General features: G+C 36.9%; 1 protein-coding gene across 1 annotated transcript in view; it reads right to left on the minus strand.

Moving 5' to 3' along the window:
* LOC117175717 (transmembrane protein 214-B) overlaps positions 1-12,390 on the minus strand; it is a 48,954-nt gene that overhangs the window by 28,860 nt on the left and 7,704 nt on the right. The window contains exons 4-6 of the mRNA XM_033365494.1: positions 11,551-12,240; positions 10,847-11,057; positions 10,551-10,687 (exon numbers count right to left, since the gene is read on the minus strand). Coding sequence (XP_033221385.1) covers positions 10,551-10,687; positions 10,847-11,057; positions 11,551-12,240 — 1,038 coding nt within the window. The remainder of the gene's footprint in view (positions 1-10,550; positions 10,688-10,846; positions 11,058-11,550; positions 12,241-12,390) is intronic.

Consider the following 12,390-nt stretch of genomic DNA (forward strand, 5'->3'; position numbering starts at 1 on the left):
GCTATCTAAGGATGGTACTATAGAACGCCACCTCAAGGTAGGCCTAGTGGCGCCATCTCTTGGTCAGGCCGGAAACTTATCAATCCACCCTCGTATATTCATATTTTTATGGTTGACCAGGAATCGAACTTGTAAGAACAGTAAAAGAACATATTAGTACATATTAGAACATATAAGTCATATATCTGTCCCTAACAAGTCGTTTTACAATGTTATTTGAAAATATATTTATTTTATTTTAACTCTTTTTGTGCAATTCTTTTGCACAAATTGATTTTCTTCAGTAATTATTTTTAAAAACAGTTTTTTAAAGAACATAATTCTTTCTAATCCTTCTTGTGCGAATTTGGTGCACAATTTTGCTTTTTTAGAGTTTATGTTTGCTTGAAAAATGTACTTTCATATACTAATATGATCATTTTTAATACCGAAAGTATATTTATATTTACATGGAAGTATAATAACTTCTAAAGAAGGAAAAACTGACTGGTGAAGTGGACATAAATTTTAAAATAAATAATTTTGGTCGATGACTCAAAATATTACTGGATAAAAATGAAAAATAATCACAATTTATATATGCAACCAAAAAATACGGGAAACAGCAGACACTGCCAAACATAAACCGATTATAACTGTTGATGCCTGTTTGAGGTGAAAATAGCGCTTCGGTTATTATTGCGAAGGTATTTCTTAGTACAAAATTTTGTGTCGAGAAAAGGACCAAAGGTAAAAAGCTGCAATTTGTTGACCGTTAAATAGAATGCAGGTTATGTTTATATCACGTATATTCGCATATTTGAAATAGTAGAAAAATAGTATTTTACATAAAAATGAAATTATCCATGATGATAAAAACATATAAAAAAGGTCGATAAAGAATTCTCAAAAAAATACAGTTTTAAATGAATTGAATACTTAATGAAGTATTGTATTAAATGTTAATGTTTAAATAACAATTGAAGAATTATTAATTCTTAAAACTATTATTTTCGTTTGTTATCATTATCAATATGTTTCGGATTTAATGTTGCTTGAAATTTCTTCAATTTAGAATATTGGAAATGGGAGCATGGGTTTACATTTTATAACAAAAAATCTTTGAACTATTTAATTTGTAGAAGTATTTAAAAGTTTTCGGTTTAGCAGTATTTATTTTTAAATTGTCAAATTAAAAAGTTGCAAAAGCTTTCATTTTAAACGTGTAATAACTTATTGAGAGTTCGAATAAAAACATTTTTAAGCTTTAATGTTAAAATCTTACAATTTATAAGTATTACTTTGAGTACTGTAACTTGCTCTTTATTTTTGAGTACTTCAAATGAAGAAATTGTCCGCTTAAATAGTTTGGAATTTTTTATTAATAATACTTGTCCCTGCGCGCGCATAACCTAACCCACATATCACTTTTTCTGCATTTCGTGCAATTTTTAATATGCACTTTAAGTGAATCATCGGGAATGTTAACCTTTCCAAAATATTAAACAGGTTTTTGGAAATAAAATAATATTCATATTTCAAGTACGACTTTCACCGGACGACAATTTTACAATTACCCAAACAGTCCTTCTTTTCCATATCAACCTTTTTTCTTTTCAATGGATTTTCTCTTGATAAACTAGAATTTTTTCGCGGGAAGTGTTTTGACTCCTAATTGCTCGAAATTTGTTTTTTTTTCTTCATTTTTACTATTGCCACATACATCATGTAAAATTTGAACGTACCATACCCCCCCCCCCCCCCCCCCCCCGATTTTTTTTGCATACGCCTCTGCATTTCAGGGAGCCTGGAGGTCCTGCTACTACAAGCGGGTTTTGTGTCCAGTAAAATCGCTGCGAAAAACGTCATGAAAAATGTGGTTCCCTTGACGTCATCGATGACGTACTTCACTCCGCAACCACTCACAACGCTGCACATATTCATTTTAATAACGTTGGCATCACTGAACCAATGTTCCGAGCGGCTTCACACGCCTCTAGTTCTTTTTATGACATCACGCCAGTACTGTTACCCCGACTAGGCATGTAAACAGATTGTGCTTACGCTACGATGCGTAAGAGAAACATGATTGGATAGCCGATTACGATGGCAACAATATCGCATCGTGTTTCCTTTATGCATAGCTAACGCAAGCGCAGTACCTCTACATGCTTCCCATTCATTTTCGAATACAAATTTGTGTTATCTTAAAGGATGAACATTTTTCAAAAATAAAAACTTATTTTTGAAAATGAAATAATCAGCATTTTTTGTAATAAAAACGAAATATGTGCGCTCGTGTTCGCACTGCCCACTTAGTGGCTACGGAATTCCACAACTCTGCTAAGCTCACAGTGTCTCTCTCTGCTTCATGGAATCTCTCAACATCTGGAGTCCTTGTACCGGGATTCTAATGCATTTATTGTTTTTTGACATAAATATTTAATAAAAAGCTTGAGAAAATACTATTGTCATCAAATTACGCCTTTGAGATTTATTTGTGCTGAAATAGTAAAGACTTCAAGCAGTTTTTAAATTTATTTATGATTTTTTCATGATGCAATTTGACCACTCAACGTCATGTTTTATCCCTGTCCAACTTCAGGTCCTATGCTTATACCAGAGTGCACAGTATAAAATAAGCACAAAAAAGGGGAAATAGGGCGGTTTTTCACAAAAAAGGGATACATGTAGTAAAGAAGAAAAAAGGGTTTTAAGGAAATGCTATATTTATTTTTATTCATGTCTATATAGTTATATTATTCTATTCAGTCAATTTTTTTTATCTTCACGAAGCAAATTAATCATTGTGAAGAGGCACAAGGCGGTCCAGCAGCCGCAGAACAGGGAGAAGTCGGGGGCTGAACTGACAGCAGCTCAGAGGACTGACCCTCTGGCGATGGTGGTGATGGATACGAGCTACCCGGACTTGCTGCTCACTACAGAGCAGTTTGAGCTCTTCAGGGAGGCTACCTGGAGGGCGGTCGAAAGAGTGTCCCCAGATCAATGGCCTAAATTCAAGACCTCCGTCTGCAGGGGAGGGATGTTTGTATTTGTGGCAGCTGACCCAGCGGCTAAAGCTTGGCTACACAAGGCTGTGGTCGAGACAAGGCCTTGGGAAGCCGCATCTCTTAAAGTGGGTGGAGTTGAGTTGCTCCAGAAGATGGTCAAGGCTACGGCGTGATTCCCAGGTAAACTGGAAGACCCGTCTGTGGTTGGCTGGAGGGATTCAAGCCCTCACTTAAGACAGCGTCCTAGCTGGAGGAATCAAACATCTTCTAGTTTTGCAAATTCCTGAGTTTCAGATGAGGGCTCTTGCAGTCCTCAACAACAGGCCCTTCTACCACTTTGGAGGGTGGATTTTAAGGTTGCCAGCTAGGAGTAGGAGGAGCCTATCAGTGGACAGGAAGATCAGGATCAGACCTAAATGACTGCTCCCGGTCTAACCACCACCCAAATTAACTTGCTTCACAGCAAAGGCGCCTCTGAATTCTTGCAGAGGGGAATGGCTGCAAGGCACACAGGTATCTCACTAATTTAGGAACCCTGGCTAGTTCGAGATAACATTAGGGGTTTAGGGGGGGGGGCTGGTTTTTTTACAGGGACCCCAAGGCGGTCAATCCAAGGGCTTACACAAAAGCGAAGGGAGTCAACGTCGTCCCGCTGCTTGAGCTATGTTCTAAAGACCTGATGGTGATAGTTACGGCTCTTATAGAAATAGAAACGTTAGTCATGGGATCGGCTTACTTTCCATATGACAGCGATACCAATCCATCAGTCTAGGTACGTACACTGGTGGACTACTGCAAAGTAAGGGGTCTTCCTGTTCTGCTGGGGTGCGATGCTAACTCCCACCATACTTTGTGGGTCAGGTGGTCCCTAAAGTCCTTCAGTCCTTACAAGTCTCCTGGTCCGGATGGCATATATCCAGTCTTCGTACAGAGAGTTGGTGAGATCATTATAGGGCCGATTGTGAGACTTGCTAGGGCTAGTCTGTCGTTGGGTTATGTTCCGACGGCATGGAGGGGTGCGAGAGTAGTCTTCATTTCGAAAACAGGCAGGGTCGGTTATACTTCACCCAAGGATTTCCGACCAATTAGCCTCACATCTTTCATACTAAAAACAGTGAAAAGACTCGTGGACAGATATATCCGAAGGATATATCTGTCAAAGATAGCCTTGAACTACACCTCTGGAGAGGTGATCAGGGCGGCCATGATCACACACGATGTGGCTATTGCAGTCGTGGAATGGACCTGCCACATATTGGCCAATAGGAATCTAATCACGACTAACGGTGATATCACTTTATCTGGAACCTTTGATTCGGGATGACCGTAGGAGGTGTTTTATCGCCCTTGCTGTGGTGCCTAGTAGGGGATGAAATATTTCATTTGCTCAGGAGTCAGGGCCACCGCGTTATAGGCTATGCAGGCGATATACTGGTTATCGTGCGCGGCCAGCATCTGGATGGGCTCCTCAGAGTAATTCAGCAAGCACTAAGAATAATAGATTCATGGTATAAGAAGACTGAACTATCAGTCAATCCCAGTAAGACGGATGCAGTTATATTCACCAGAAGGTATAAGTGGGGAACCACGAGTACATTGAAACTGGACAATAACTGGAAATAAAAGGACAAGCCACATATCTAGGAGACATTCTGGATAAGAAGCTATCATGGAATGGGTCCCTGGAAAACAAGTGCAAGAAGCTAGTATCAACCCTCTGGCTCTGTAGGAGAGCCATAGAGAAAAGCTGGGGCTTGAAACCGGAGACACTTATGTGGATCTACACAGCGATCCTGCAACCCAAGATAACCTATGCAGCGGTTGTCTGGTTGAGCAGACTCGAACTGTCTACTGTGAACTCTCAACTGGAAAGGATCAGGGTACTGATCCTGATTAGATATGGCAAACGATAGCAGTATCTCGACAGTTATGCGGATACCAATCGACATCGCGAGGAGGCCGACACTGAGCATGCTCAGGGACAAGATGTCCACATATCACTACCTCTTCGACAAGAAGTACCGAGTTAGCCTATCCACGAAAGAGGAATGGGTTCACGGTGAGGCTAACTGCACATTGATGGACACTACTGGTTTACAGATGGCTCCAGGAACAAAGGGAACGCTGGAGCCAATGTATATCGTAGAAGGAATGGAAGTCTTCACAATGGCGATGGGGACAGCAGGACTGCTTTAATGGTCCTAAATGGAACAACGACCACGTCACTACTAGTATGGGAGTGCTTTAAGGCCATTAATAAGCTAGTGACAGAAAACTGAGTCACTCTTCTGTGGATCCCTGCACAAGGCGGCATCAAGGGAAATGAGATATCGGACAGGTTAACAAAGCTAGCAGCAAAATAAAATTGTACTGGACCCGAGCCAGTTGTAGGCATTTCCAGCAGGTTATTAACTGAAGATATTAACAGTTGGCTGACCGAGGAACATCAGAATGAGTGGGTTTTAGTCTCTGGCTCCAGACAGGCTCTAAAACACTCTTGGGCTACTCAAGCTCGGGCGGAATGAAGTCAAGGTCCTAACAAAAATGTTTATAGGACACGGAAACCTCCGGTATCACAGACATAAGATAGAGCTTTAAGAAATTCACTTCTGTCATCTGTGCGGAAAGGATAATGAGACTTCTACTCATATACTCTGTCACTGCCCTGCGATTGCGGGGAAACGTGTAACACTCACAGGCAGTTACTGTATCAATGAGTCTGTAATATCAGCTAACAGCGTGGCTGCGGTCCTCTCCCTATGGGGAGGGCTTTGGGGCCACGCTTAAGGCTTATAAGGGGACTCAACTGGATCACCCAAGCGTCAGGGGCTGTTGCGGTCTCAACCCAGAATAATAATAATAATAATAACGTTGACTCAAGGAACAGAATCATCTTAAAATAGAGATTTAACTTCCACACGTTATTCTTAATTATGCATACAAATTTTATAAGTCTATGTTAAATATAGATTTATAAGAACATTTTTTGGTTCACAACTTGAAAAAATATACACATCTTGAACTTTTAAAGGAAATTACATGTATTTAAGAAACTCAGCGAACGAAAAAAATTTTTTTCTTTTTTTCTGAACGACGGAATCTATAACGCTAGACTTTCTCTTCTGTATAATTTGCTTTAGTTTGTCTACCGCGCTTCTTTTATTTTTCTCTGTTTTTCGAAATTTCTCTAAACTGTTGATAAATTTGCATTTTCCACTTTCGTCTTAACTGTTCTTTTAGATGATTTCTGTATGGATTCAGCATCGTTTAGATTTAGCAACCTGTTGCTGAGATTTTCCATTAGCAATCCATGCATCATTTTCTAAATATAATATAGAACTTTTGAACGGTAGATAGCAAAATCTTTTGATCTGTTGCATGTAGTTTTTGAGCGATTCTTTTATTATAAACAACCTTATATCATGAGTTTCATTTTTGGTCAATTTTCCGATCTAGCATACTGATATATCACAAAAAATGTATATCTTGTTAGCAAACAAATGTTGATAAAACATTTAAATGACTTGGAAGTCAAAGTTGATAAAAAAAAAATTAAGTGAGCCTTCATATATCCCCCCCCCCCCCCCCCCCACGTAACGTTTACCCTATAGGAAGTGTAGGCATCAGACCAGGCAACGAAGAACTTGTAAAAGCATGATATTGACTGAACAATGGATAAACAATTTATATTAAAAAAGGGGGGCGATTATCAGTTTTCGAGTTTATATCTGAAACGGCTCATTTTAGTACAAATAAGTTTCCGTAGAAAAATATACAGAATTCTTTCTTCTAAAAAAAAAATTATTCTTTTTGTAACATGAATACAATAGTTTGCTTAGAAATTAGGAAAAACGATTCATTTTTCCTGGTTTACGCTTGTACACGTGTCAGCTACAGTTATCCAGAAAAGAATTCCAAAATGCAAATTAGATCACGATTAAGGACTATTTCTCACGCAGTATATGCAAAATTACAATAAATCTATTATTTTATTAAAGATTGCTGAAAAATCGTCCTATTTTTCACAGTACTTTTGACATAGTAATCGTTTTAGATTTTCGTTCATACTTCGTTAAACATTTGTTTCATATTTGGATAATGCACTTGAAAATTTTCAAAAAAAAAAGTAGATATGTTAGTATTCTAAAAAGGTATTTTATGTGACGGTGTGAAAAATACTTTGAAATAGGAAATTTCGGAAAGCCGCCGCGCAGATACTAAGTACATTTTAATGTCGAGAGACAAAAAATTAACCTCTTTTAAAGCTATGAAGTACCCTGTCAACTGTACTTTTCTATTTCTAAGGTTTTGCTTTATTTCGAAATAATGCATTGATAAGCGAAATATACATTTTGTATATTTTTTTAACTTTTCTGTCTGAGAGCTTTGTTTTTCGGTAAAAAATATAGCATGGAACAGTTAATTCGAAATATATATTATAGAAGCATAAAGAAATATGTTTTACATGCATCATATTTTAAAATCAATTCAATCAGATAATTTATTTTTTGTACTTATTTACAAAAAATATAATACAAACTTTTACAAATCTATATATATACATACACGCAACTAACGCTGATTGTGTCGACGCCTGTTTGCCTGAGTTGCGAATAGTGCAGTGAAAAAAAATACAAAATAAAGTTGTAAATGAAAAGGAAAATAAAATTAAAATATTCAAATATATACGTTAGACTCTCGAACAATAATTCAGTTGACGGAATTAAATAAAAATCCCATTTTCTTAAAAATTATGCAACGATGGTATCTAATGTATGAAAAAAAGTTCTAGAGCAGGGGGTATCAACAATACACAGGTGCAGTCTGGCACAGGATTGACTGCCCATTTTTAGGATCTACCAGTTTATTTTTTCGATGGAAAACTGAGAGAAATTGTACGACCTCTTTAAAGAAAATCTTAGTTGGAAGGGTTTAGTTCATAAAGCTGAACCTCGCGAGCCCCATTTTTTCTACCTCCCTGTTTCAGAGTGACCAAAAATGTAAACTTTTCGTAGTTGAAATCCGAGATTTAGCATATGGGAAAAAATTTTGTTATTCGAATAAAAGCTGCTGAGTACGTGCATGAATTTCATGCTAGCCCCGATCAGCGCGGTATCCTAGAAGCTGTTTTTTAATTCAGAAGAAAATCCCGATTATATCCATATTTGTACATTTATTGAAAATAGTCTCTTTCAACAACATTTTCAAAATGGACAGTTTTTAGACTTATATACCAGTGGAAAAATAAGAAGTCGACTGACTTATGTGAATGTATTTCATAGTAGCTTCGATCAGCCCGATATCCTAAAAATTGTTTTTTCAGTTCCAAAAAGAATCCCAATAGTGTCGTTTTTTGTACAGATAATTAAAATAGTCTTGTTGACGATATGTTGAAAATTGATAGTACTCAGAATGAATAGTAAGCAAATAGATAAGTCTTATAATTGGCCTGTTTCGAGGAAGGACAGTGGAATATTCACAATAGAAGAGATGAGCATCATTAGCACCTACGATGGCACTCAGAATTTTCCGCTTTCAAAGCAATCAGATATCGTTGTATTAAATGTGTTTATACAATTCTACATTATGTTCAGAACGTATTAAAAATTTGCAGACGCATTGTTGAAATATGAAATCATTTTTCTACGAAGCATGAATTTTAAGTATGGAAGTTGCGATACCAAAAAGACCGTTAACGTTAGTAAAAAAAAACAACATTAAGGCCATGTGACGAGAGGGTCACGTGACCAAACCTGGTCTTCGATTTTTCTTTCCCAACTATTCTGGTCCTAAATAATTAGAATAGTGAAAAAAGTTGTTTTTTTAATTTATATTTTGGAGAAATACCGACCGTGCTGTTGTCAAACCCTGCAAACCATGGACATATGAAACAAGGGACTAGGCATGCCATTGCGGGGGTGATGCAATGAGGGGGGAGGACCACCACCTTTTGATGTCCCGCGACAAACATGGCATCGCCCACATGTTTATATTTTCATGCACAGTTTGTCGGCAAAAATGCTCGTGCGCATAATCAAATGGCACATCGTAATATGGCAGCTCTCCCCACTCATGGAATTCTCCCCCCTCCCGTGGATTCAACCCCGCTCGCCAAGTTAGGATGGCATGCCTAGTCCCGTGTTTCCTATGTCCATGCTGCAAGCAATTTTCAATGTTGTCAATGGGCTAGTTATGAGGTTTATATTTATCTAAGTGGGACAAAACAACAAAAATCGCTCACAAACATGATGCACCAATAATGCAAAAACTAATGTTTGCACTTGAAATGAAAATAAACATATTTGGTCTGACGTACGAATCAGTCTGGTATGAGCTGTGTCAAAGCAGCACTAGCGCAACGAGTAGACAACTTCCATGGAAATAGGAAACAAGGGACTAGACATGCGATCCTAACTTGGGCGAGCGGGCTTGAATCGACGGGAGGGGGAGAATTCCATGAGAATGAAAAATGGATGAAATGGATGAAAAATGGATGAAAAAATATTGATCTTAGGGCTGACTTGATCAGCTGTTACACTCATCACATGGCCTTAAATGAAGTAATGAAGTTATCATAATTCTGCATGTACTCCGTTGGATATAAATCTTAATAATACTCACATCTATAATTAGGACTTATTTTCTGTAAAACTGTAGCTTACAGGTGTAAAAGCGTAAAATCCCAAAAATGCCTCCTTTCCCTATTTTCTGAGCGAAATATTGTCAAAATATTGTCTGAGCAAAATGAGCAGTTTCCGAAATAAACTCAAAAAGCACATCATGGCTACCATTTTTTAATGTAAAATGTTGAGCCATTGCTTAGTCGATTTAGATTTTTTATTTTATAATCATTAACAGAACATGGAAAAGGATTTTCGCTAATATTCAGCCTGTTACGGTTTTTTTCCTTTATAAAACAATTCGTTGTCTGGCCTAGCAAGTAGTTTTAACATGGGCGTAATAAAAATATAGTCGCCTCTGTTTAATATTACGTAATATATGGACCAGGATGTCTACTAAATTTTGACTACGACATACGCTGGAACTTGGAATTATGACAGGTCTCGGGAATACCTCGCAGAGGTAAATTACGTCTCGCCGTCATTCACGCCGGGGGATCTGAACTTTTGTACTCGAATTTACAACATAATTCATTTCCAATTTCAATGGCATTTTTTATTTACAAAGTGAATCAAATTGTCTGCAAATTAAACCTCAAATTAAAGCTTTAAAAAGGTGGAAAAATTTGGAGAGTTCTTAATTCAAATTCAAAAAGAATAAAGAAAAACGACGGCGGCCAAAATCCCTTCTTCTTTATTTTGAAGAGTGTAAACTCTACTCTATAATGACCGTGAAGGGTTATAGGAACCAGTCGAACGACAAGATTTATTAGGGCTGCCTTCTGGTAAGCCCTGCCGTAGCTGTATTATGTTTTAGTAATTTTCCATACTTAGTATGTCAGGAAATGCCCCTTAATTTCGTTCGAATTACTGATATATTTCGATTTTTATATAATACTACTCAATTTTAGTTCTTAATAACAATAGAAAAGATACTTACTTCACACGTTTTGTTGCATTCTCCTGCGAGGATATCTTTGTTCTTTTTAGTTTTCTTGTGCGTTAATTGTAATGCCTCAATCAACTCCAAAAATGAATTGTTTCTATTAATTCCCTTCAAAGTATTCCAATGGGAACCTGAAAATACAAATTAATTACTGAGCTAGATTTTTTCATGTACATATGTAGAATATTTCAATTTTGAAAAAAATGTAAGGTAAAATCACAGAGTTAAATTCAAAATAATTTAAAAAGTATAAATAATAAACTGCTCAGAAAATATGACAGATTACTTACTAATATTCTTTAGAAGCAAGTCAGACTGGTATAAATTTTTACTGTACAAAGTTTTCCAAACGCCCAGACATTGCGAATCTTTAATTAAGCAAGCCACCAGTGCCTGCACAAGTTCTTCTCTGTAATTTACACTAGACTTCGGTGTTAGTTTTGCCATCAGTGTTTCAAATAACGACCGACATTTTAGATTTGTAGATTTGAATACCATTTCCTGAACAATGATGATCAACTCCACTGATAAATTTTTTCTTAATAGGACTTATATAACACAAGCCGACAAAGTTTGCACCCAAAGACCGAAGCAGGTCACCCCGAAGGATTTTGATATAGCAAAAATGAAGGCCATCGTTTAGAACTCCGTTTGACCTTTCATTTCCATTTTAGGGCATTACACACTAATTCTTTTTCTCCGAAATATGGCATATTAACAATTTCAGTTTCATACTAAAAAACTAATAAAGATCCGCCATCTTGGATTTTGAAAATCTGAGCTTAAATTTGGTTTCGATAAATTCAAAAATCGAATAATACAATTTTATTCTCCTTCTTCGTCTGCTATGGTAATTTTTAAGTTTAAAACTGAAGTGGTTAATATGCCATATGTCGGAGAAAAAGAATCGAGGCGGGATGATACAAAACAGAAATTGACTTTTGTCGGCCTGTGTAATCAATAACAAAATTATATTTATGAATAATATACCCACTCTTAACTTATCAATTGATGGTCTGATTTCATTTACGTAAACAGGCCCAATGTTAATTTTTCCAGAAATAACATCATCCACAATATTTAAATAAAATTCTGCTTTCACGTCGATGCTCTTTACATTTGTGTTTTGGGATATTAAATCTTTGAGTATTTGCGAAACATAACTAGCATAATTTTTGGCTTCCAGCATAGGAGCCATCACATGGTGCCAAACCGACAATCCGACAGTTAAATTTTCTTTTCCACTTTGGGAAAGCGCCCAAATTAAGGATAAACCTATGGGCTTTCTATTCTGATAAGAATTTCGGAGTGTTACTAATTTAGGAATACTCGTTATTGTCATTTCAGGATTGAATCTTGCCAAGAGCTGTATAAATATTTTGTAGCCAACCACAGGTGAGCTTTTGACGATATCGGTCGCCATTGCAGTCAAATTAAATTCATAGAAGAGCTGAACATTCTGCGATCCGCTGATTTCGATTGCTTTTTCTAAAATGACTCGGACTGGTTTTGGAACTACACTTGCTGGATAATCCTCGGGCTTGTCAGCAAAGACTGGATCAATCGCTTCCAGGGGAATTTTCTTGTTCAAGAATGCGACTAGGTCTTTTAACCAGATTAAAGGCGCACCAGGAAATCGTGCCTGCCCTGTTGTCAGAATGTCTTCCAATTCAGCTGCGTTAATCTATAAAGACCATTATTTTCTTATCAGTTCAATGTTCGCTTTTTACAAGAGATTGAAAATGTTTTTCATATTTTAAAATAATTGACACAATAATAAATCTTCTATATTATCGAGGATTTTACCCTTCGTTAAATCAACGGGTAAACATAT

The sequence above is a fragment of the Belonocnema kinseyi genome, chromosome 6 (assembly GCF_010883055.1).
Source record: "Belonocnema kinseyi isolate 2016_QV_RU_SX_M_011 chromosome 6, B_treatae_v1, whole genome shotgun sequence".
In the NCBI taxonomy this organism is placed as follows: domain Eukaryota; kingdom Metazoa; phylum Arthropoda; class Insecta; order Hymenoptera; family Cynipidae; genus Belonocnema; species Belonocnema kinseyi.